Source organism: Pristiophorus japonicus, chromosome 15 (assembly GCF_044704955.1).
Source record: "Pristiophorus japonicus isolate sPriJap1 chromosome 15, sPriJap1.hap1, whole genome shotgun sequence".
Lineage (NCBI taxonomy): Eukaryota > Metazoa > Chordata > Chondrichthyes > Pristiophoridae > Pristiophorus > Pristiophorus japonicus.
This window is the reverse complement of record NC_091991.1, coordinates 140,020,401-140,042,723: the sequence shown is the minus strand read 5'-3', so window position 1 is coordinate 140,042,723 and position 22,323 is coordinate 140,020,401. Positions and strand designations below refer to the sequence as shown.

Sequence of the window (22,323 nt, the reverse complement as noted above, 5' to 3'; positions counted from 1 at the left end):
AAATTAATATTCACTTTGAAAATAAAATATACGTGAAAAATAATTCCCTCCCAGCCATATGGTCCTGTAAACTGCAACTAACTCTCCATTTGTTATAGCAAATGTTAACTTTGAAGTCATGTTTCAACACAACATAGTTACTAGTTTAAACTATCAGTTTTCTCAACAGATGAGTTTCCTATTTCTGTTCTACTGTGACATTCTTACAATGGTGCTTTATCAGAGAATGTTTCCCATTCTTCAAATTAACCTTTACTTCATGCTGTAATACGCCACACAACAGTCAGTCTTGGTCTACTTACCACCAACATACTGAGTGGAGTTGATAGCAAGCTCAATGATGGAGTCACTGATTTGGCTGTGGGGTCCACCCTGGGACAATGTGTCATCCGGAGGTCCTGGCAATGATATATCTAGGAGTGCCGAGACATTTGGAGGAGAAGTGAACAATGTGTTGGGGGCTTCACTTGAAGGAGAGGACAGACCATTCTGAAGTGTATGTTTTTCAAGATCCCTCTGTGCAGAAATAAAGACACATTAAAGATTAAAGTTGATTGAGTTAACTCAGAGGACCTAGTTAAAAGATGCAGGAAGCATTCCCGCAGTCAAGACAATTTAATTCATTCTCCAGGAAAAGCAAACGGATAAAAATAGGGTTAAAAAGAACATATTCTTATAAAAAGAAATACTTTCAAGAAAACTTCTGACATATCACAGCTGCTTCTGACAGTTTAAATGCCATTTGAATTTTGTTCAAATACTTTTTTAAATATACATAAAACTGGTTAATTTGGTTGAATTTATACATGTTGCATAAACCGGATAAACACTAAAGAACAGTGGAACACTAAGTGCCTTCTACTTATACAGCAAACTCAACTTTCTTGTGACCATCAACTTGCAATAGTGAGGGCATCTTTCACAATCATCAAATAAACTTGTATTCAATTGTCCTTTGTGACATGTCTTCTATCAAGACAAATGCAGTTTCCGATAGCTCACCTGCTAAAGAAGTTGAGCTGTACAAATTAGGGCAACCTCAACACAGGCCTCCAACTAATATTGCAGTTGGATCCCGATGACATCACTGGGACCCGATCAGCATATTTAAAGGCGGAGCCCACTTTCTTCCCGTGGGTGTCCAGCTCACCGGCTCAAAAGAGCAGGTTAATATTGGGACACACAGGAAGACAGCAAGATCAGAACGAGTAAGTGGCTGCCCTCATTTTAACTGTCAAGATTTTTAAAAATCATAATAAAGAGCTAAGGTAACTGGCTTGCTGAGTTCTTTTTAGAAAAATGAGGTTTTTTTACACTACATGTGGAAAGAGATTCTCAAAGCCACTAAGAAATCTTCAATTGGAAGAAATAATAGTCTTTTATGGGTTCCCTAGCTCAGCAGTTTGCCCAAGCTGATGACACAGAAGGATTCCAGTCATGTCAGAAAGAGAGTTATACAGGGAGCTGAGTTACAAAGTCAGCACACAAAAAGAGGCCTTCATCTAGGCATTAAGGGATTTAGCAAGGAGCCTTAAGACAAACAAGCTGTTTATGAAAGGGCAACAAGACATTCAGACAGAGAAAAAGAGGAAAATGACCTCATGAGGCTGGGAGGGAGCTGCCATTGGCACCTACTCCTCTGTAATTGGACAATTGAATGGGTAAAAATGATTGATGTGAGGTATCCACCGGCCAACCAAAATAAGGTATATAAACGGGCAACCGAAAGCAAGAAACAGCTGGAGAGGGAGGAGAGTTTCCTCTGGGGTGGACCACATGCTGGCTTTGACTTAACACCCTGTTCAAGCACAAACCTCTGAGGTGGACCGCATGCCGGCTTCAACCTAACACCTCCACCAGCCCGGGATCCGTTCCGAGACCACCGATTTTCCTCAACATATGTATGTCCACCTGTCTGTCTGTCCATTCCGTTGCGGGTAAATCCTTCTCATCTGTTATGGGTTGTATGTCGATTATGTCTATCCTAATTGCGTATTGTATCTGATTATATTTAGAACTGCTGCTCCTTAATAAAATGCCTTTGTAACTCCTAAGACCATTTGGGTAATGTGCGTGTGACCTGTGATCCAAATCTTACACTACTCTACGCCACGAATCAGGTGGCTTGGTCACCAACCCCAGATCTCGACTCGATGACAGTGAGCACAGTTAAATCTTGCATTCTTTTCACCAGTCCAGCCTCTTAAAAGGCATTTCTATTTTCTTTATAAAGTAAGTACAGGGTATATGAACTAAGAATACTCCTACAATTTGACATGTGGTTTTTTAGGCCCTTTGAATCTTGGCAATGATACACATAGGACTGCAAACTGACACTGCTGGGCATCACATTACATTTCTGAGCATTTTCATAATATAGGAAAACAGAGATTACTCACTTGGGACTGTGTGTGCTGAAAAGCTCCCACCCCTCACAACCATTAACTCAATAGACACATGTACAATACCATGATTGTGTTTTAGCTGCTTGGATCAACAACGGTGAAACACAGATCAATCACACATTAATCCCAAGCAATTCATGAGTAGACTTACTCTCGGTAACTGCATCAATGCTGTAGATGTAGAATTTGGCTCAGATATACAGCAAAGCTTGGAGTGCCACATTCAGAAGGAGTTACACAAAGACTCTGCCCACAGAACACTAAGTTCCAATGACACTCACCCCTGTCGAAGTTGCTGCTGTATTGCTTCCATTCTGATGAACGGAGGATAAATCCTGGCCTGATGTCACTATGGAAACTCCTTCTGCTGACAAAGAGGTCAAATCTTGTGATCCGTCTGCATCAAGGCCCTGGACTGGGCTGCCTGGAATTATGCCTGCTGATTTAGCTGCCATGTCGATTGCACCTGGTACAGAAGAAACTCTGTTTGATCATTTTACTCCATTTACATCACAGTTGTATCAAGTACATAAAAAGCCTCAGTTGCAATTCAGAAATATACAAGTACATCTTGGTATGATAGACACCACAGTAGTGAAATGAGCAGAACTTTCCTGAAACCAGATCTGCTTAGGTAATACTTTACACAGATTATGAGAGAAAGCTTTGAGAAAATACTGTGAACAGATATCAATGCCCATAGAAAATAATAATTCAAATAAACAGAATTATTTAGCAACAATGAATCAGCTCCATGAAAAAAATCTGATTGGAATACCACAAAATATGCTCCAACACAACACAAGATGGGATGTGAAACTCAGAAGCAATTGCTCACTGGAGTTAGAATAAGAACAGGGTTTTTGCAATGAAGATGAGGTGTATGACCAAGATAGTGTAACAACTGATAGCTGGGCATAGAACAGAGCTGCAACAGTGTAATGGCTAGCAAAACAAAAACAGAATTTGCTGTTTGCTATCACAAAACTAAAAGGGATTTTAAATCTTTCAGCACTAACGATCTTTTAATTTTGACCATAAAGCTTCTGCACGTTGTGTTCTGTAAATTACTGGGATAACAACATGTAAAAGAGCATGATACTTTTGAAATCATTATACCCCTGGCAAAACTTTTAAAATTTAGCAGCAACAGGTGATCATGGACCTAGATGAGTTTTCTTGGCTAATCACTTAAGTCTTCTCAAAACAGAAAGATTGTCTCCAACTCGTCTCATTCTACTAATAATGTGTTATACATCAGAAAAATGTAAAACCAAAAATGTGGAAAAAAAACATGAAATTTAATATAATGCATTAGTAGTTCTTTTAAAAAGTTTTGAAACTGTTGCAACTTACTGGAGAGCTGGCTGGTAGATGCTGGAATGGCTTTTGGAACAATTGGACGAGCTAAAGATGCTTTGGAAAGAGATGATTGAAGAGGACGGAACGAACCTGTGCCTAAAATACACAAAAGCACACAGTTCACAACTGAGTCATAGAGGGAGGGTGTCAGTACTTTAACTTTTAATAGTCAGGAACTATAGCATTGCTGCATAGAAGAGCAACACTGATTAAAACAGTGCATCACACTGAAATTTAGTTGGCATTCAACACAATTAGCTCCTTTCCTTACTGCCACAAATAAACTGTTATAGTAAAATAATGCAAACATGTTTACGCAATGGAGGGCTAAGTGACATGGTAGGTTCATATACTATCCTATGAACTCTTGGACTGAGGCTTACATCTAACTTAGACTCCAGCTCAGACCAATAGCTACTCTCTGGTTTTCAAAATCTTTAATAAAGTTTGAGCCTTCAGTGATATGGACAAGCCCATACCATAAAAGTGGAGCTTTTCAAACATCTTCCTCTTCGTAATTCGTCACTGAGCATTGCTATAGTTTGGTAAATATTTGAAGAAATTAAAAAGATACATGGACCATTCCCACCGACAGGTGCAGATGATTCCAGGTAGTTTCTTGCAAGGGCATCTGTAACTTATTTTATTAGTTCCTGGACTGTGAGCGTCGGTGGCAAGGCCAGCATTTATTGCTCATCCCTAATTGCCCTTCAGAAGGTGGTGGCGAGCCGCCTTCTTGAACCGTTGCAGTCCGTGTGGTGATGGTACTCCCACAGTGCTGTTAGGGAGAGAGTTCTAGGATTTTGACCCAGTGAAGAACGACGATATATTTCCAAGTCAGGATGGTGTGTGACTTGGAGGGAAACTTGTAGGTGATGCCCATGCACCTACTGCCCTTGCCCTTCTTGGTGGTAGAGGTCACGTGTTTGGGAGGTGCTGTCGAAGAAGCCTTGGCGAGTTGCTGCAGTGCATCTTGTAAATGGTACACACTGCGGCCACGGTGCGCCGGTGACGGAGGAAGTGAATGTTTAAGGTGGTGGATGGGGTGCCAATCAAACAGGCTGCTTTGTCCTGGATGGTGTCAAGCTTCTGGAGTGTTGTTGGAGCTGCACTCATCCAAGCAAGTGGAGAATATTCCATTACACTCATTTCTTGTGCCTTGTAGACGGTGGAAAGGCTTTGGAGTGTCAGGAGGTGAGCCACACCCCGCAGAATACGCAGCCTCTGACCTGTTCTTGTAACCATAGTATTTATGTGGCTGGTCCAGTTATGTTTCTGGTCAATGGTCATCCCCAGGATGTTGATGGTGGGGAATTCAACAATGGTAATGCAGTTGAATGACAAGGGACGGTGGTTAGATGCTCTCTTGTTGGAGATAGTCATTGCCTGGCACTTGTGTGGTACGAATGTTATTTGCCATTTATCAGCTCAATCCTGAATGTTGTCCAGGTCTTGCTGCATGCAGGCACAGACTGTTTCATTATCTGAGGAGTTGCAAATGGAACTGAACACTGTGCAATCATCAGCGAACATCCCCATTTCTGACCTAATGATGGAGGGAAGGTCACTGATGACGCAGCTGATGATAGTTGGACTAGGGCACTGTCCTGAGGAACTCCTGCAGCCATGTCCTGAGGCTGAGATGATTGGGCCTCCAACCACCACAACCGTCTTCTTTGTGCTAGGTATGACTCCAGCCAGAAAAGGTTCCCCCCACCCCGCAATTCCCATTGACTTAAATTTTACTAGGGTTCCTTGATGCCCCACTCGGTCAAATGCTGCCTTGATATGAAGGGCAGTCCCTCTTACCTCTGGAATTCAGCTCTTTTGTCCACGTTTGGACCAAGGCTGTAATGAGAAGGGGAGGGGGAGCAAGAGGCGGCATGGGGGTGAGGCAGGGCGGAAGGGGAAGAGAATGTGGGAGGGAGGAAGGAGAGAGAGCATGAGATAGGGAGATAGGGGGAGAGGAGAGAGAGAGAGAGAGAGAGAGAGAGAGAGAGAGAGAGAGAGAGGATGGGACGGGGGACGGGGGGGGAAGAGAGAGAGAGAGAGAGAGAGAGAGAGAGAGAGAGAGGATGGGACGGGGGACGGGGGACAGGGGCGGATGGGAGATACAGGTCTGGCTGGCTGCGTGGAAGGAGAGCTTGGAATGAGTGCCTGATCGGTTATTAACCATGCTGATCACAGCCAGAGTGTTGGAGGTACATTCAGAGGACTGAAAGAAACAAATAGAGAACAGAGTTTATGCAACTATTCAAATTTGTGGGGTTGATTGGCATTCAGATGACTAGCGATGCGCGAACCTGTGATATATATGGGAAACTGCTAGATCTGGTTCCTGGTCAATGGAGATTACACTAACTTTTAATACTGCACAATTTAGCTGAGCCAAAAGATTGCTAAATCTTTGAAATGGCACATCTAAAACTCATTAATTGTGCACAGTAGCTGGTTGCCTAGTCACACTGCCAAATAGCATCAACAGTGGAGGGATTTGCACAACAACTACAACTTGCATTTATATAATGCTTTTAATGTAGGAAAAGTGTCTCAAGGAGCTTCACAGAGACATAGGAAAGAAAATTTATGTTAAACCGAAAGAGATTAGAAGCGGGTGACCAAAAGCTTTATCAAAGAGATGGATTTTAAGCAGGTTCTTGAAGGAACGAGGGGGGGTAGGAGAGGAGACGTTTAGGGAGGTAATTCCAGAGCTTTGGACCTTGGCAGCTGAAGGCACAGCCACCGCCACCAACAGTAGGGTGAAGGGAGAGGTGAATACACAAGGCCAGAGTTGGATGACCGGAGAGTTCTGGGGTTGCGGGGTATTGTAGGGGCTGGAATAGGTTACACCAATAGGAAGGGGTGAGGCAATAAACATGAGGGTGAGAATTTAAAATCTGAGGCATTGGGGACTGGGAACGGTTAGAAAAGATAGGGTGATGAGCAAGAGCGATTTGGTGTGCAGTAAGTTAGACAGATTTTTGGATGAGCTGAAGTTTATGGAGGGCGAAGGAGATGATGCCGGTCAGGGTAGCAATGGAATAGTTGAGGCTGGAGGTGACAAAGGCATGGATGAAGGTTTCAGCAGCAGATGGGCAGAGGCAGACAATGTTACATGGCTACGCAGACTCGATGGGCCGAATGGCCTCCCTCTGTGCTGTACTATTGTATGATTCTTGTTGGAAGGAGGCAGTCTTAGACACTCGGCTCAGGGTCGAGTTGGATAGAGAGTTTGCGAGCAGACTAATTCAGCCCGAGACAGTGGCCGGGGAGGAGGACGGAATCGATGGCAAAAGTACTAGATTTGTGGTGGAGACCCAAAATAATGGGGTTGCCCCTCCCAACGTTTAACTGCAGGAAATTGCAGCTTATTCAAGACTAATGTTGGACAAGGAGTCTAACAACACAGAGGCAATGGAGAAGTCGAGACATGCTGTAGCGAGGTATAGCTAGGTATACCGGTGTCAGTGGTGCACTGTGTTTGTCCTTGGTGCCACTAGATTAGGAAGGGAAACAAAAGTTGGTCAGAGCTCATACTACTGACCATTATCCAGCAATCATTGCTCGAAGTGCACATTTGGGGGCTTCAGGGGAGGACATCATCAGAGTTGGTTAGGTGACTATCGTGGCCAGTTAATATATCAACTTCACTTTCAGGCTCACTCATTTCGGGCCCAATTTTGGCCATGACTCGCTCCAATTTTTTTTGGAGCAAGTTGGTTTTTCTGGCGTAAGTTAAAAAACGCAATTTTCCCCAATAAACTTGCTCTAGAGTAACTCAGTTAGGTGCGATTTTTTTTTAGTTGAGTTTTTTTTTTCCAAATTGCCAGCCACTTATTCCAGCTTTGGCCATTTATGCTACTTTGGCCAGCTAAAACTTACTCCAAATCCACTTAGGTCAGCGGATGTGGCTTGCTCTGAAAAACACTGCGGGCAGTTAAGAATTTGGCGCAGATTAGTACATTTAAAGCACCACAGTTCCGAGCTTCACACCATTTATTCTGATCTTTCTTGGGTCTAAAGTGGATAATCTCAGCAAGGGGAATCAACCTTTCAACATCTATTTAATCAACTTAGCTTATAGTTTTTTAAATTCATTACTTGATCTAGTTTAAGTTATAGGTAGATTATATGAAATATTTAAATATGTAACATGAACCACTACAAGTATTGAAGGCAAAAACAGAACCTCCTTCCCCTCTCTGCACCGAATTCCCACTTACCGAATTCCCAACTTTTGCACTCCATTTCTGACAACTCTGAGCGACCCTGAATAAATACTGCAGGAAATTCCCCACTCACCAGGCGAACATCGTAGCATCCCTTCGGCCAGGGATAGGGTGCAGCGAACATTGGAGCGTCCCTTCGGCCAAGGATAGGGGCTGCAAACATCGGGTCCTGCTCACAGCCTGCAGGACATGCTGGGAGGGCGAGGAGCATGTGCGCAGACTCCACTGCGCATGCAGACAGCTGCCGGCAGCGTTTTCTGCGCTGGGCTGTTGCTCTGCCCCCCCCCCCCCCCCCGCACTATGTACGCCGCGCTAGGACACGGGAGACTTGGCAGAGTGGGCAGGATGGGGCCACTTTTTTTTGCCGCTGTTTCCAGCGCGCAAAGTTGGCGTATTTAGGGTAAATGCGTTGAAAAAAGGGGTGGGGGAAAATTGGGCCCATAGAATGGGCACTTGGGCTGTGAACAGAGAATGGGCACTTGGGCTGTGAACAGAGGGTTGCTGGCATCCATGGAATCATACCACAAAATAAACTACCAGGAAAAGATCCTTTTATATAGCTGCTTGCAAACAATTTCATGACTATCCATGCAGTCCTGCTATCTTTCACAACCTCCAGTTTTAAATTTAAAACGTAAGGAAACCCCCAAAATGGCATATAATTCTGCTTTCTTCTGCAATAGTGGTTAATTCACTGCACTCTCTCTTGCAGGAAGCCCACCTTTAAGAAGTTCTGCTTTTCTCTCCGACAGGATTTCAGTTTGTCTCTTTTACCTTGTTCACCTTCATTGCTTTCGGTTTCCCTTCTCATGTTTGATGCGTTTCTTTACTTGTCCCATTACCTTGCATTGGCCCTGCACCATCATCCCTTTTGTCATTTAATCTCTCTTGCACATTATCACATACCTTCCCTTTTTATCTTTCCTCCCCTTGCCTCTTTTCCTGCCCCCTTACTTGCTAAAAGCCTGTCGCAACTCTAACGTTTACCAGTTCTGATGAAAGATTATCGACCTGAAACATTAACTGTTTCTCTCCACAGATACTGCCTGATCGGCTGAGTATTTCCAGCATTTCTGTTTATATTATTTTGCTGATCTGTTTGAGTGATTGTAGATACCTGTGGCAGAATTGGACAAGATGGAGAAGGAACAAACGTGCTGAGAGGAATTTCCAGTTGGTCGTGGCAACAGTGTTCTCTGTAATAAAATTAGAAAAACAAGAATGTTTTAATCGGCAAGAAGAAAAATAGAAACTTCAGTTTAAACAGAATATGATTTATTAACCAAATTTATATTTTGCTCTTTATTAAGAGAAGAAATGATACATAAAATAACAAAAAAGTAATCTCATCTAGTTTAGAAATGTTAGTTGATAAACTTTTAACTATTTGACAATCCTCAACATAAACTTTAAACTTGCCCATTCTTTGGGATGGGAGTTAATATTTTCACTTGCCTGAAATATTTTACTTGGAAAACAATCAAAATGTGATGATGATAAAAATATACATCAAACTAATGCAATTCTTCGCATGGCATTTACCCTCCAATTCTTCCCTCCTTTTCTTTTAATCCGTATCCTATTTTCTCTCAACTTGTCTCCCTGGCCTACAGACCTACTGTAATCAAAGGTCAGGCAAATTGCTCTTGGGTCTCTACTGAGCTGACCAAGCCAGCCAGCGGCAGAAAGAGATTCCGCGATTCTTCCTCTCCGTGAGGAAGCACTTGACTTCTGCTTTTCATCTCCTCACCGTAACATGTTGAGAACAGGAACTCATTGGAATGAGCATTCCATTATTCTTAATGCCCATCTAAAACAATTCTGCTGCATAAAGCAGTAAGCTCGGAAAAGAGAAAATGGCCTTTTTTCATCTTCCATGTCAACCCGATAAATTTTTTATTTAAAAAGAAAAAAGTACTTGCATTTATATAGCACATTATATTGAAACATCCCAAAGTACTTCATACAATGAAGTTATTTTCATGTGCAAATACTGTTGTCATGCAAGTTAATGCAGCAGCCATTTTATAGCATTCATGTTCCACAGATAGCAATGAGATAAATGACTAGATAATCTGGTAATTTGGTAGAACTGGCTGAGGGAGAAAAATTAGCCAGGACACTAGTGCTCTTTTACATCCACCTGAATCACTGAACAGTTACACTCTTCATCTGATGGTCAGTACATACAACAATGCAGCACTCCATCAGTACTGCACTGGAAAGTTAAACCCACAACTTTTTTGACCTAGAAGCAAGAGTGCTATCAGCTGAGTCAAGGGGCCCAAAGTTCCCCAGGAGTTATTCTGTTTTTTTTTGGAGCAACTTGATTTTTCTGGAGTATCTTTTTAGTTGCAATTCTGGCCTTTTAATTTGCGCCATTGTAAGTGAGTTAGTTAGGTTTTTTTTTAAAGTTTAGTTTTTTTTCCCCAAAAGGGTGCGTTCCCAGCCACTTACGCCTGTTTTGGCCATTTAAGTGAATTTGGCCAGCAAATAGTTGCTCCAAACTAACTTAGGCCAGCGTATGTTGGGACGTCTGTCCGCACCGAAAAACCTTACCTAGAGTTAAGGAATCGGCGCAAGTAACACATTTAAAGCACCACCAAGCACCAAACAAAGCACAAAAAGTAATAAGCATTCAATAAAAAATAAAGAACTGAAGTAAAAAATAAAATTAACAAATAAAGAACTGAAATAAATCCTACTTTCAACTAAAGTTGGCAACGGCTGTCCGAGCAGGAGTCCCTTCGGCCTGGGGTAGGTGCGGGAGAACGCAGCATCTTGGGGGGGGCGGTGGAGAGGGAGGGAGAATGCTCAATGCGGCAGGCTGTGGGAGGGCGGACTGGGGGTGGTGAGTGCTGAATGCGGCATTTTAAGGGGGGGGGGAGGGGGGAGGGAGGGAGAAGGCTGAACTCGGCAGGCTGGGAGGTTGGGGGTGTTGGTGGGCGGTGATAAGGAGGGAAGAGAGAAGTCACATGACTGAAGGGGGGAGGGGGAGAGAACAAAAGACCTTTGGGTGTCTTACCTTCAGGCACCAAAAATCACTCTCAAGGCTTTCCCTTTAAAAATGGCCGATTGGTGCATTAACATTGGCATTGAGCATGCGCGACCGCTCCATCGCGCATGCCAGCACTGAAACAAATGCTGGACCCCAGCCCCGGCCCCCTGTGTTTAGCTAGCACTGCCCCCCTCTCATTGTGGTGTGCCATGCTGCGGGTAAACAACACCTGAGGATCGGCCAGAATTGTGAGTTAATTTTTCTGCGCACTTTTTCTACTAGAAGCTCGGCGCACCACACGGAGGTGCGCCGTTTTTGCAGGGGGGGAAAACTTGAGCCCATTGTGACACAAATCATTTGATGTGTTTCATGCTCAGACTTGTTGGTCAAGCCTATTTATATTACAGCTAGAAATACAAATATGCACCTGTATTGACTGCTGCAATATATAAATGGGATGGAACTAATACACATTTACACTCACTGTGTAAATCAATTTGGTCAACAAAATTGAGCAAAATCTTCAGTATAATACCCATCTAAAATTCAAATGATCTCATTCATCGTACAAATTTTGTGGTGGAAAGAACATTTAAGGGCTCAAAACATTAGTTCTCAAATACATTGAAACAATTTTTACCTGAACCACCAGTGGTTTGCGTGGACGATTATTTCGTAACTTCCTTTGTTTGGGTAAATAAATGTCTGGCTGCCTCTGAAATAACAACATACATCTGATCAACAAAGAGCATAGATTCCTCGGTGAACCTAGGAACGTCATAAAGTGAGTCATTGTTAGAGCTAGGATTGTGAAAACGGAATTCCATTCAGACTCTTAAATCAGTTTTAGTTAGTCAAAGGGGCAGAAGTGACATAGGAATAAAGTGTTTTAGCAGTCTTGTGAGATTGACATTATGATACAGAAAATAACTTGCATTTATATAGTGCCGTTCATGTCCTCAGGACATGTCAAAACACTTTATATTCAATGAATAACTTTGGAAATGTAATCACTGTAGTTATGTAGGTAAACATAGAAACAGCCAATTTGTACAGAAATAGGTACCACAAATCGCAATAAATGGCCAGATAAACTGTTTGGTGATGAAGGTTGAGTGGTGAGTACAGACTTCACTGGCATATATGTTGCTTGTTTCTAATTGTAGCTTACCACCAACAGGAAGATTAATGTAAATAAGTTATAAAACATGATTTATTGACAACATTGAACTCACTGTTAAGCAGAGTATGAAGAACTAATACATATCACTGCAAAACTATTGTAATCCATAATGCCTGTGCAAATATGTAATGAAATATATTCACTATAACAGAATTTAGAGGGGGGGGGGGGGCGAAATCTAATAGAAATGTCCCAAATTTTTGACCGAGTTTGAGAAGAGTAATTAATGAAATAGTTAATGGATTGCTGCAAATGCTTCTTGAACCAGGGCCAATCATGCCCTATAAGGAATTAAATAAACACAAAGCAGGAAAATACGTTAGATAGTTCAATGGGTCAAATGGCCTCCCTTTGGGCTGAAATTACACTGATTCTAAGTCAAATACTACAGTGCAGTTTACACAAAAAAAAAATCATACCCCCACTAATCTTGTATCATACTATTCAGAATAATGGATGCATTAAGATCAACTTCAAGGCAGTATTTCACTGAAATACACAAATGAAACTTCAGCAATTTGTAACCGTTACCTGAATACTGAGTTAAGATCGATGTTGTGTCATTTCTCCCTGGTATCTATTATGAATTTTCTTTTACATGGAGAGGGAATAAAGTTGAGCTCAAAGTGATGCATGTCAGTGCTAGGGAATGGAACAATTTCAAACTTCTGGCACCAAATCAGCAAACATGACTAGGTGAGATATAAACATGGAAATATGGAGAGTAAACCTCCCTCACTTTACTCCAACAATAGGGAGGATACTTAACATACCAATATGTCATCACATCTACATTTAATGGTTAATAAAGTAATTATTCAATTATTATGGGCTATATATTGCAGCCTCCCCTGGTGCGTATGTGCCCAAAGAGGCCCTGCAAGTTCCAGATTTACGTGCGCGAAGTGCATGCATCTAAACCTGGCACTTACAATCTGTCTTTTGACAGATCGCACGCATCCTCAGAAGACATTCGCGGGCGAAGATTTGGGCTATTTGCTAAGTGAATATCCTTAAAACTCTTATGCCTGGTAAAAACAGACATTTGGTCTGCTTTTACCAGTATAAGAGTTTTAAAAGATAGAAAAATAAAATTTATCACTAATTTTTATATTAAAAAACCCTGTCCATTAAGGCAAGTTTATTTTTAACCCTATTAAAACATATTTTAAAAAAAATTCAAAAAAATAAAAATGTTTTGTAAATTCTTTTCCGGTTGGAGGCATCCAACCGCAATTTCTGGCCCATTACGTTTAACACGATAATCAGCAGTTTGCTGCACATAAATGGCACCATCAGTACATCATATTAAACTATTAGGCACCCCAAAAACAAAACTACTCCAGTATTCGTCTTGTTATCATTGTGCTGCCACTAGACGTCTGCACAGCAGGAGCTAACCAACGTAAACTATTGATTGATTCAATAGTAACACAATTAAATCAGGCCTGTTGATTATAACACTACAGAATAAAATAATCAGCACGGTCCAACTTAACACATCAACAAAAGCAATTCTTGGGAATCCGGAAAAGTCAGAACTAGCCAAAAGTGCTGCACCTTCACATGGTCCATCTCCGACTTTCCCTTTCCTTTCCTTCCTCGACTTCTCTGTCTCCATTTCTGGGGATAGGCTATTAACAAACATTCAATGTAAGCCCACTGACACCCACAGCTACCTAGACTACACTTCCTCCCACCCGGTAACCTGTATGGACTCCATTCCATTCTCCCAGTTCCTCCGTCTCCGTCGCATCTGTTCGGACGCTGCCACCTTCCATACTAGTGCCTCTGATATGTCTTCCTTTTTCCTCAACTGAGGATTCCACTCCACAGTGGTTAACATGGCCCTCGACCATGTCCGTTCTATTTCCTGCGCTTCTGCTCTCACCCATTCCCTTCTCTCCAAGAACCACAACAGGGTTCCCCTTGTTTTCACCTTTCACCCCACCAGCCTCCACCTTCAACGGATCAACCTCCGCCATCTCCAAACACATCTTTCGCTCCCCCCCGCCCTCAGCATTCCGAAGGTACCGCTCCCGCCGCGACACCCTGGACCACTCCTCAATCACCCCCAGCACCTCCTCCTCTTCCCACGGCACCTTCCCGTGCAAACACAGGAGATGCAACACCAGCCCTTTTACCTCCTCCCTTCTCACTGTCCAGGGCCCCAAACATTCCTTCCAGGTGAAACAGCGATTTACCTGTACTTCTTTCAATTTAGTATACTGTATCTGCTGCTCACGATGTGGTCTCCTCTACATTGGGGAGACTAAAAGCAGATTGGGTGACCGCTTTGCAGAACACCCCCGTTCAGACCGTAAGCGTGACCCCGAGCTTCCGGTCGCTTGTCACTTTAATTCTCCGCTCCACTCCCGCTCTGATCTCTCTGTCCTTGACCGCCTGCACTGTTCCAATGAAGCTCAACGCAAGCTCGAGGAACAGCACCACGGGGTAGAAATTGCCCCCCGCCCGAAAGGGGGAGCTCCCACCTCGTTTCAATGGTTTTTACCGCAGCTGCGGTTCAGGTCGCCTCTTGAGCGACATTTGGTTCTTTGTTTTTTTTTTGTTTTGGTCTGGAAATGGGGACGGTGACCTGAAGGGCACAGACGTGGCAGTGACAACAACCGCGAGGCGGAAGTTGGGTGCAGAGCGGAGTCACCCCGCGCTGACGTCATCGCGGCTCTCCCCTTCACTTAAAGGGGAAAGCCTTCGCGATTTCAAAACTTCGGCCCACTGGGCCACCAGGGAGGGTTTTGGCCGGGCCAGCGGCCTGGCTCCCAAGAGGGGGTGCCAGCCTGCCTGTTGGCGGCCGAACCCAGGGACATAATTGTCAGGCCGACATGGCAGTCGGCTGAGAAAAGAAAAAACATGGCGGCATCGGCAGTGCACCCTCCCCTTTAAGGGAAGCCGCACCACCGCTGCAGAAAGTCTCAGCCTCACTGGACCACTGGGGAAAAGTTTGTTTTGGCACCACTGGGCTGGCCGAAGATTCTCGGAGGGGAATCGCGCCGTCGGGGGGTTAGATCGGCGGTGTGCACGGTGATGACATGCTTAAGATGGATCGGTAGCAGCGGAGCGGTGGGGGCTGATTGGGGTACTGCCGGGGAAACTCGGGAGGGAAATTGGGCTAGCAGCGGCCATTCCTCCAAAAGTTAATGGCCACTCCACTTCACAGCTTGGTCGCCAATTTGCGGTGGTAACATGCCTTAAGGAAAGGAACAATTTCGGCCACCTCATCTTTCGTTTCGGCACTTTACAGTCTCTGGACTCAACATCGAGTTCAACAATTTCAGACTGTAACCTCGGCCCATATTTTTTTCCAAAACCCTCCCTTCTTTCTCTCTTTCCCACGGCAGCCGGTGATGATTCTGCCATTCACACCCCATCTAGACTCATTTTTTGTTTCTTAACTTGTTCCATTACCATCTCATTTTTGCCCATCATCCCTTTTGTCTCTTAATCTCGTCTGCCTTCCGCCCAATCGCAGACCTCCCCTTTTGTTCTTTCCTCCCCCCCTCCCTCACTACCTCTGCACTGCCTTAAGAATCTGTTACATCTCGAACTTTTCCAGTTCTGACGAAGGGTCACAGACCCGAAATGTTAACTCTGTTTCTCTCCACAGATGCTGCCTGACCTGCTGAGATTTCCAGCATTTTCTGTTTTTATTTCAGATTCCAGCATCCGCAGTATTTTGCTTTTGTATTGCTATTATTCTTTATAGTCTCAAATTTAGCAATCTTTTGAATAATGTATATTACTGGTGAACTATTGCATTCCCACCTTCAACACTCTCTGCCATTATTATCAATCATAGTAAAAGATACACGAGTCTCTTCTCTAAGGTCATTCACAGAAAAAGTTCAACTCACACTGAAAGAATCCAGTTGCTGTCTGAACGCCAGCTCAGTCTCTTTGCTAGGTGAATACATCTTGTTATGCCTACTGTTGGGTGGCAGAATTGTAGGAACTGCAAACACCCCACTGTCTGCATCACTGCTTGAATTTCCTGAGCTACCAGACGAACATGGCACCACCAATGTCTTCTGCACATTACGCATTCCTGAAAACAATAAAATAATTAATTAAGCATTTGGTACAGAAATAACTTTTATTCACATTTGTGACATCCAAACATATATTTCTCAATTGGGCACTAATCAAGCAGTGCATTTTTAGCACCCATTATTTCGTGTGCTGACCGCACTTGATTTTGTGATGGTAACTTCATTTACCTAATGTACATGAGCTCCCGGTCCACACTGGGCCTGCCTCACATTGGGAGTTCTTGTAGACCATGGTGGCCCAAGGGAAGACAGGGTCACCAATAATGTCAAGGAATGATGGGTAAAATTACAACAATGCAGTTACTCATGCAGTAAGTACCTGCATCTTGGGACAAAAGCTCATCCATTACCCCGTGTCCTTGATGACCTATATTGGCTCCCAACATCTTCAATTTAAGATTCTCATTCCTATGTTTAAATCCCTTCATGGCCTCATCCCTGTACCCCCCTCCAGCCCTACAACGAGCTTCCCACCCCCCCCCCCGCCTGCCCATACTCTCCATATATCTGATTCTGACCTTTTTCCCCACCCTTTGTCCCACCACTGGGAGCCATGCCTTCAGCCACCTAGGCCCCAACGCTCTGAAATTCGCTCCAGGCCCTTCTCCTCTCAGCCTCCCTCTTCTTTTTTAAGACCCTACTTAAAACTCAACTTTTTGACCAAGCTTTTGTTCACCCCTCCTACTATCTCTTTCTTTGGTGTAGCAAGCATTTTTTGATTATGCTTCTGTGAAACGTACTGGGACATTTTCTACGTTACAAGGAGCTACATAAATGAAAGTTGTTGGTAGTCTTTACCAAGTTTTCTAATATTTTTAATGTATATCTCAGTTTTTCTAAAGGCTCTTTGTTAAGAAAAATAGCTGTCAAAATCCAGGGGCTGGCACAATGTGTGGAGACAGAATACAAGAGTGTTTGGGCAGGGTTTAGAATCTGATCGCCCAGGAGGATGTTTAATATTAGTGGCTGGAACCTAGTGCATTTCTGTTAGGATTAAGAACCGTTAGGTGGAAGAATTGCTTTCGTCACTGTATATAGCAATGCCATAATTACATTCATGACATTTCTACTGATCAATATTTGTGGAAAAACCATTAACATATTCAAAAAGAACATACTTACAATTTCACTATAAATAACCACCTAAATATCAACCAGGAACAGAAATTTCAGTGTGGATTTCCCTTCTCTATTCCAGGGATGCAGAGGTCAATTGTGGCCTGCTACCACCGAGTTCTACCACAGATTGGGGAATGAACCGAAACCTATATGCAAGTATGTCTCAGTTAAATACTGGATAAAATCACAGGTATCAAGGGATCCTTTGCAATAGTTTTAATGACTTTATAGCCAGGTCTGTCAAATAGTAGTTACATTTTGGCAGAATTATTAGAAATTACTCTGCTTGAAATAGAGAGTGCTTCTTCTGAAAGCCATATTGGTTGTAACCCTACAGAGCTGGCGAGGGTCTCCATTAAGAAGTTTGAGAGCTATCTATCTACAAAATGGCAAATTATTCTCAGAAGATGCGACTTGCAATAGTGAGATGTTCAGAAGTTCTGGACATGTGTGCCATGGACTATAGTGATTCAAATCATTGTTTCATTCTTCACGCATCTTTTGTTTTTCATAGGCAACAATTTTCAAAATGTAAACATACCTGACTGTCAAATGCAATAATTAGATTCCCCAATAAGTAAGCTAGCTTATTATAAACAGGCTTTTACAAAAATTTATTCTCGGGATGTAGGAGTTGATGGCAAACCCGGCATTTATTGGCCATCTTTATTTGCTCGAGAAGGTAGTAATGGTGGGCCGCCTTCTCGAGCGCTGCTGCATGTTGTCAAGGTGCTCCCACAATGCTATTAGGTAGGGAATTCCAGCATTTTAACCCAACGACAACAAAGGAATGATGATATATGTGCAAGTCAGGATGGTGTGTGGCTTGGAGGGAAACTTGGCGATGGAGGTGTTCCCATACACCTTGTCCTTCAAGGTTATGGAGGTTGAGGATTTGGATGTTGCTGAAGAAGCCTTGATGAGTTGCTCAATGCATCCTATAGATAGTACACACTGCAGCCATGGTGCACCAGTGGCGGAGGGACTGGATGTTTAAGCTAGTAGATGGGGCGTCGATCATAGCAGCCTGCTTTATCCTGGATGGTGTTGAGCTTCTCAAGTGTTGTTAGAGTTACACCCATCCATACAAGTGGATAATATTCCATCACACTCCTGATTTGTGCCTTGTAGCTCGTAGAGGCTTTGGGGAGTCAGGAGGTGAGCCACTTATGCAGAATATCCAGCTTCTGACCTGCTCTGGGTGCAAAGACATTTGTGTGGCTGGTCCAGTTCAGTTTCTGGTCAATGGTGACCACAGGATGTTGATGGGGAGGGACTCGCTGATGGTAACACCATAAAATGTCACAGTCAGGTGATTATGCTTGTCCTTGTTGGAGATGGTCATTGCCTGATACTTGTGTGGCACGAAGATTAGTTATCACTTACCAACCCAAGCCTGGATGTTGTCCAGGTCTTTTCTGCATGTGGGCATAGACTGCTTCATTATCTGAGGAACTGTGAATAGATCTGAACACTGCAATCAGAAGTGAATAGCCCCACTTCAGACATGATAAAAGGCAAGGTCATTAATGAAACAGCTGAAGATGGTTGGGCCTAGGACATTGCCCTGAGGAACTCCTGCAGCAATGTCCTGGGACTGAGATGATTGGCCTCCAATGACCACAATCATCTCTTTTTGCGCTAGGTATGACTCTAGCCACTGGATTGATTTCCCCTAGATCCCCAATGACTTCAGTTTTACTAGGGCTCCATGGTGCCACACTTGATCAAATGCTGCCTTAATGTCAAGAGCTGTCACTCTCACCGCACCTCTGGAATTCAGCTCACATTCATGTTTGAATCAAAGTGTGGAATGAGGTCTAGAGAGAGTGGTTCTGGCGAAACCCAAACTGATCACCCTGTTAGCGCTGCTGATTACTCCTTTGACCACTTTTCTGATGAATGAGAGTAAGCTAATTGGCCAGGTAGGATTTGTTCTGCTTTTTGAGGACGGAACATAGCTGAGCTATTTTCCACATTATTGGGTAGATGCCAGTATTGTAGTTGTACTGGACCAGCTCAGCTAAGGGCATGGCTACATCTGGAGCAATGGTCTTTAGCAGTACAGTCGGGATATTGTCAAGTCCTGTCTGTAGCTGTCTCCAGTGAACTCTGCCGTTTCTTGGCATCAAGTCAAGTGAATTGATTTGGCTGACGATTGGCATTTTGTGTGCCTGGCACTGGAAATTTCTGGACAGTTTCAGATATCCCTGATTTCCATTGGCTAGTTAAGAGGTATGCCAATAGTGTAGAACACCATCCCATTCTTAAAGAATCAGTAACTTTTACCAGGTTTTCAAAGAAAAGAGGAAATACCAGTTCTCGGATATTAGCCAATATAATCTCCTTAATGCATGCAGTTTACACATTTATGGACTGTTCTGCTTTAACTTTTTTTTCTTATTGCTGCAATGACTTTTCAATATTTAGTACATTCCCCAGACTGTTTATACCCAATATAGGTGGCTGCTGCACATCACAGCAGCTACCTATATCGGGCAAATGGCATTAACCATTTGCCATTACCATTGAATTCAATTACAAAGGCGCCGCTTATAAAACATCATTGTTGTAATATTAGAGCACCTTGCCTGAGACAAGATGTGGGAGGTGGAAGCTTTGTCATGAAATATTAATAATCTGCCCTTTATCGCATTCTTTTTTACATTGTATAATTAACAGGGTCGGAATTCTTACAGCTCTGGTAAATATTATAAATAGCTGCCATTTTCTGCTACAGTATGGCCATTTACAAGCAAGGTTACAATTGGATTCAAACAGTGAGGAAAGGCTGATAAGTTCTCATATTGTGGAAAGAACACAAATAAGCATTTTTAATTAAAAGGAATTTTCAATATTTAAAATTTCACCAATTGTTACTTTGCTGAGCGACTCTGCTAATGCAGTTTTTATACTGAATTTATTAGCTCAAAGTACTATAACAAAGACACGCAACACTTACACCGATATGTTCTCTCATGATTTACTGCTACTTCTTATGGCAGACAAATCAAGCCAACACCAATGCTGGCTATATAACCAGTGTGGATTATACTTCAGAATTTTGCAATCTGCAGGTATGCAATTATAAAACATAATTTCCTCCTAGAATTACTGACAGGAAAGGAGGGAATAACTTTGTTATATTGTTCAGTAAAGACTATACAGTTCAAAAAGTACCAGGCATACTGAAAAGAGTTGGGACCAATAAAAATCACTATCTTTGAACTCTGCCAGTCCTGGTATTCAAATCACTGCTTCACACATCATAGTTTGACTATACTTCAGAAGCAATAAAACTTATGTTGCGTGGAACAAATAATATTGAAGATGATTCTACATAGCAGCACAACACAATATTTAGTTTTTCCAATAAATCACCATTCCTTGAACTCACTGGACAGTGCACTAACCTGAAGCAGCGGTGGGAGTAACTGTTTTGTTAGTTCGAATTGCTGCAGTATTTCGGACACAGCCAGGACTACGTGCAACAGTGATCACTTTCCCTGGTGGAGTGTGCATCTGATCTTCATGGTTCGACTTCATTGGAGATGTCGCCACAGAGCTAGATTCTGGACTCTATATATTACAAAAGAGCTGCATAAGAGAGTAGTACTGAAGTCTTCTATGCATTCCCCAGGTCTCCAAATCTCTACTGGTCCAATGATCCACATCTAACAAGAAGTCAGTGGTAGTGTGATTGGTCCAATGCCATTTTAATGCTTCCACTGAACAACCGTTGCTCCCTCCCTGCTCAGTGTTCTAACATGCTGGGAGTTTCACACACAGGCCTTTACAAACTGCCGTTAACATATAGTTGTGTATAAGATCTATTATGCTGTTAGTTATTGGTATAGTAGCTAACAATTTATATTAATTTCAAGCCCTAGTGCCTAATGCCTTATGTATTTTATTAAGGGAACAACATGAATCAAAGTATGCTAATATTTTGGAATGTCTTACATACACACAAAAATGTAGCTAACTCATAGGCTTCCCATTTTAAAGAGAACATTGACCGTGGCAGATCCCAACAAGTGGTAGGATTCTTTTTAGAAGGGAACAAACCACAGAGTAAAATGCAAGTTTAAACCATGCAAAATACAATCATTTTGAAATAATGCACAAAGTGCTACTTTCTTCACTGTCATGGCCCAAAATAAAAGATCCTGTATTTAATTCTATGTGCAATTTAATGCTAATTTTCTAGGCTCTGCTGACACAACATGAACTTTGCCTGTAGTCGGAGCTCTATGATAATGGCATTTGTATTCTCTCAGACCGCTGGCATGTTGGTGCACAAAGAAGAACCACATTCATACATACCATCAGTAATGCCTCCAAAACACAAAATATCAGATTTACATTTTATGCACCAACTTATGCACAAGATGTCAACCATATGGACCATTTATTGAGGCCCTGTACGGGCAGAGGAGATTCTCAATTTCTGCTCTGATAAATCAAGCAGTGACCTGGTGACACGAAGAGACTTACAAATGGACACATTTAACTGGAGAAATTCTAACTGAAACACTTAATCACAGATTTCTCCTGTACACTTTGGAAATAAAGGCAAATATTTACAAAGTGCTGGAAATAACCAGGGAAAATATTTTCACAGGAATAAAGTCATCAGCTGCAGAGTTTCCTCAATTAGGTCATTAGTATTGTCCATTTAAGAATGAGTATAATACTAAACAACCATGTGTGCATATCTATAAATCACTTCCTTTGGTTTAATTCAACTTTTAAAAAAAAGTTTTGATCTTAAGAGAAAAGGCTTCAAGGAAAATAACACAGGACCTTAATCTCCGTTAAGTGTTGACTTGCAATTGGTCTCTAAAAATGGTGAATGCATAGATGCAAGTGATCATGAACAGAGTTGCCCAGTTTAGGCCCCTCCAGTGTTTCGCTCTAGTATGTGCTAGCTGCAATGGAGTGACAGCAGTCTTCTCAG

General features: G+C 42.6%; 1 protein-coding gene across 4 annotated transcripts in view; it reads right to left on the bottom strand.

Moving 5' to 3' along the window:
- cramp1 (cramped chromatin regulator homolog 1) overlaps positions 1-22,323 on the bottom strand; it is a 72,462-nt gene that overhangs the window by 7,857 nt on the left and 42,282 nt on the right. For all 4 annotated transcript variants that reach the window (XM_070901010.1, XM_070901012.1, XM_070901011.1 and 1 more), the window contains exons 11-17: positions 20,777-20,942; positions 16,050-16,240; positions 11,635-11,709; positions 9,114-9,192; positions 3,762-3,863; positions 2,687-2,871; positions 303-516 (exon numbers count right to left, since the gene is read on the bottom strand). In XM_070901010.1, coding sequence (XP_070757111.1) covers positions 303-516; positions 2,687-2,871; positions 3,762-3,863; positions 9,114-9,192; positions 11,635-11,709; positions 16,050-16,240; positions 20,777-20,942 — 1,012 coding nt within the window. The remainder of the gene's footprint in view (positions 1-302; positions 517-2,686; positions 2,872-3,761; positions 3,864-9,113; positions 9,193-11,634; positions 11,710-16,049; positions 16,241-20,776; positions 20,943-22,323) is intronic.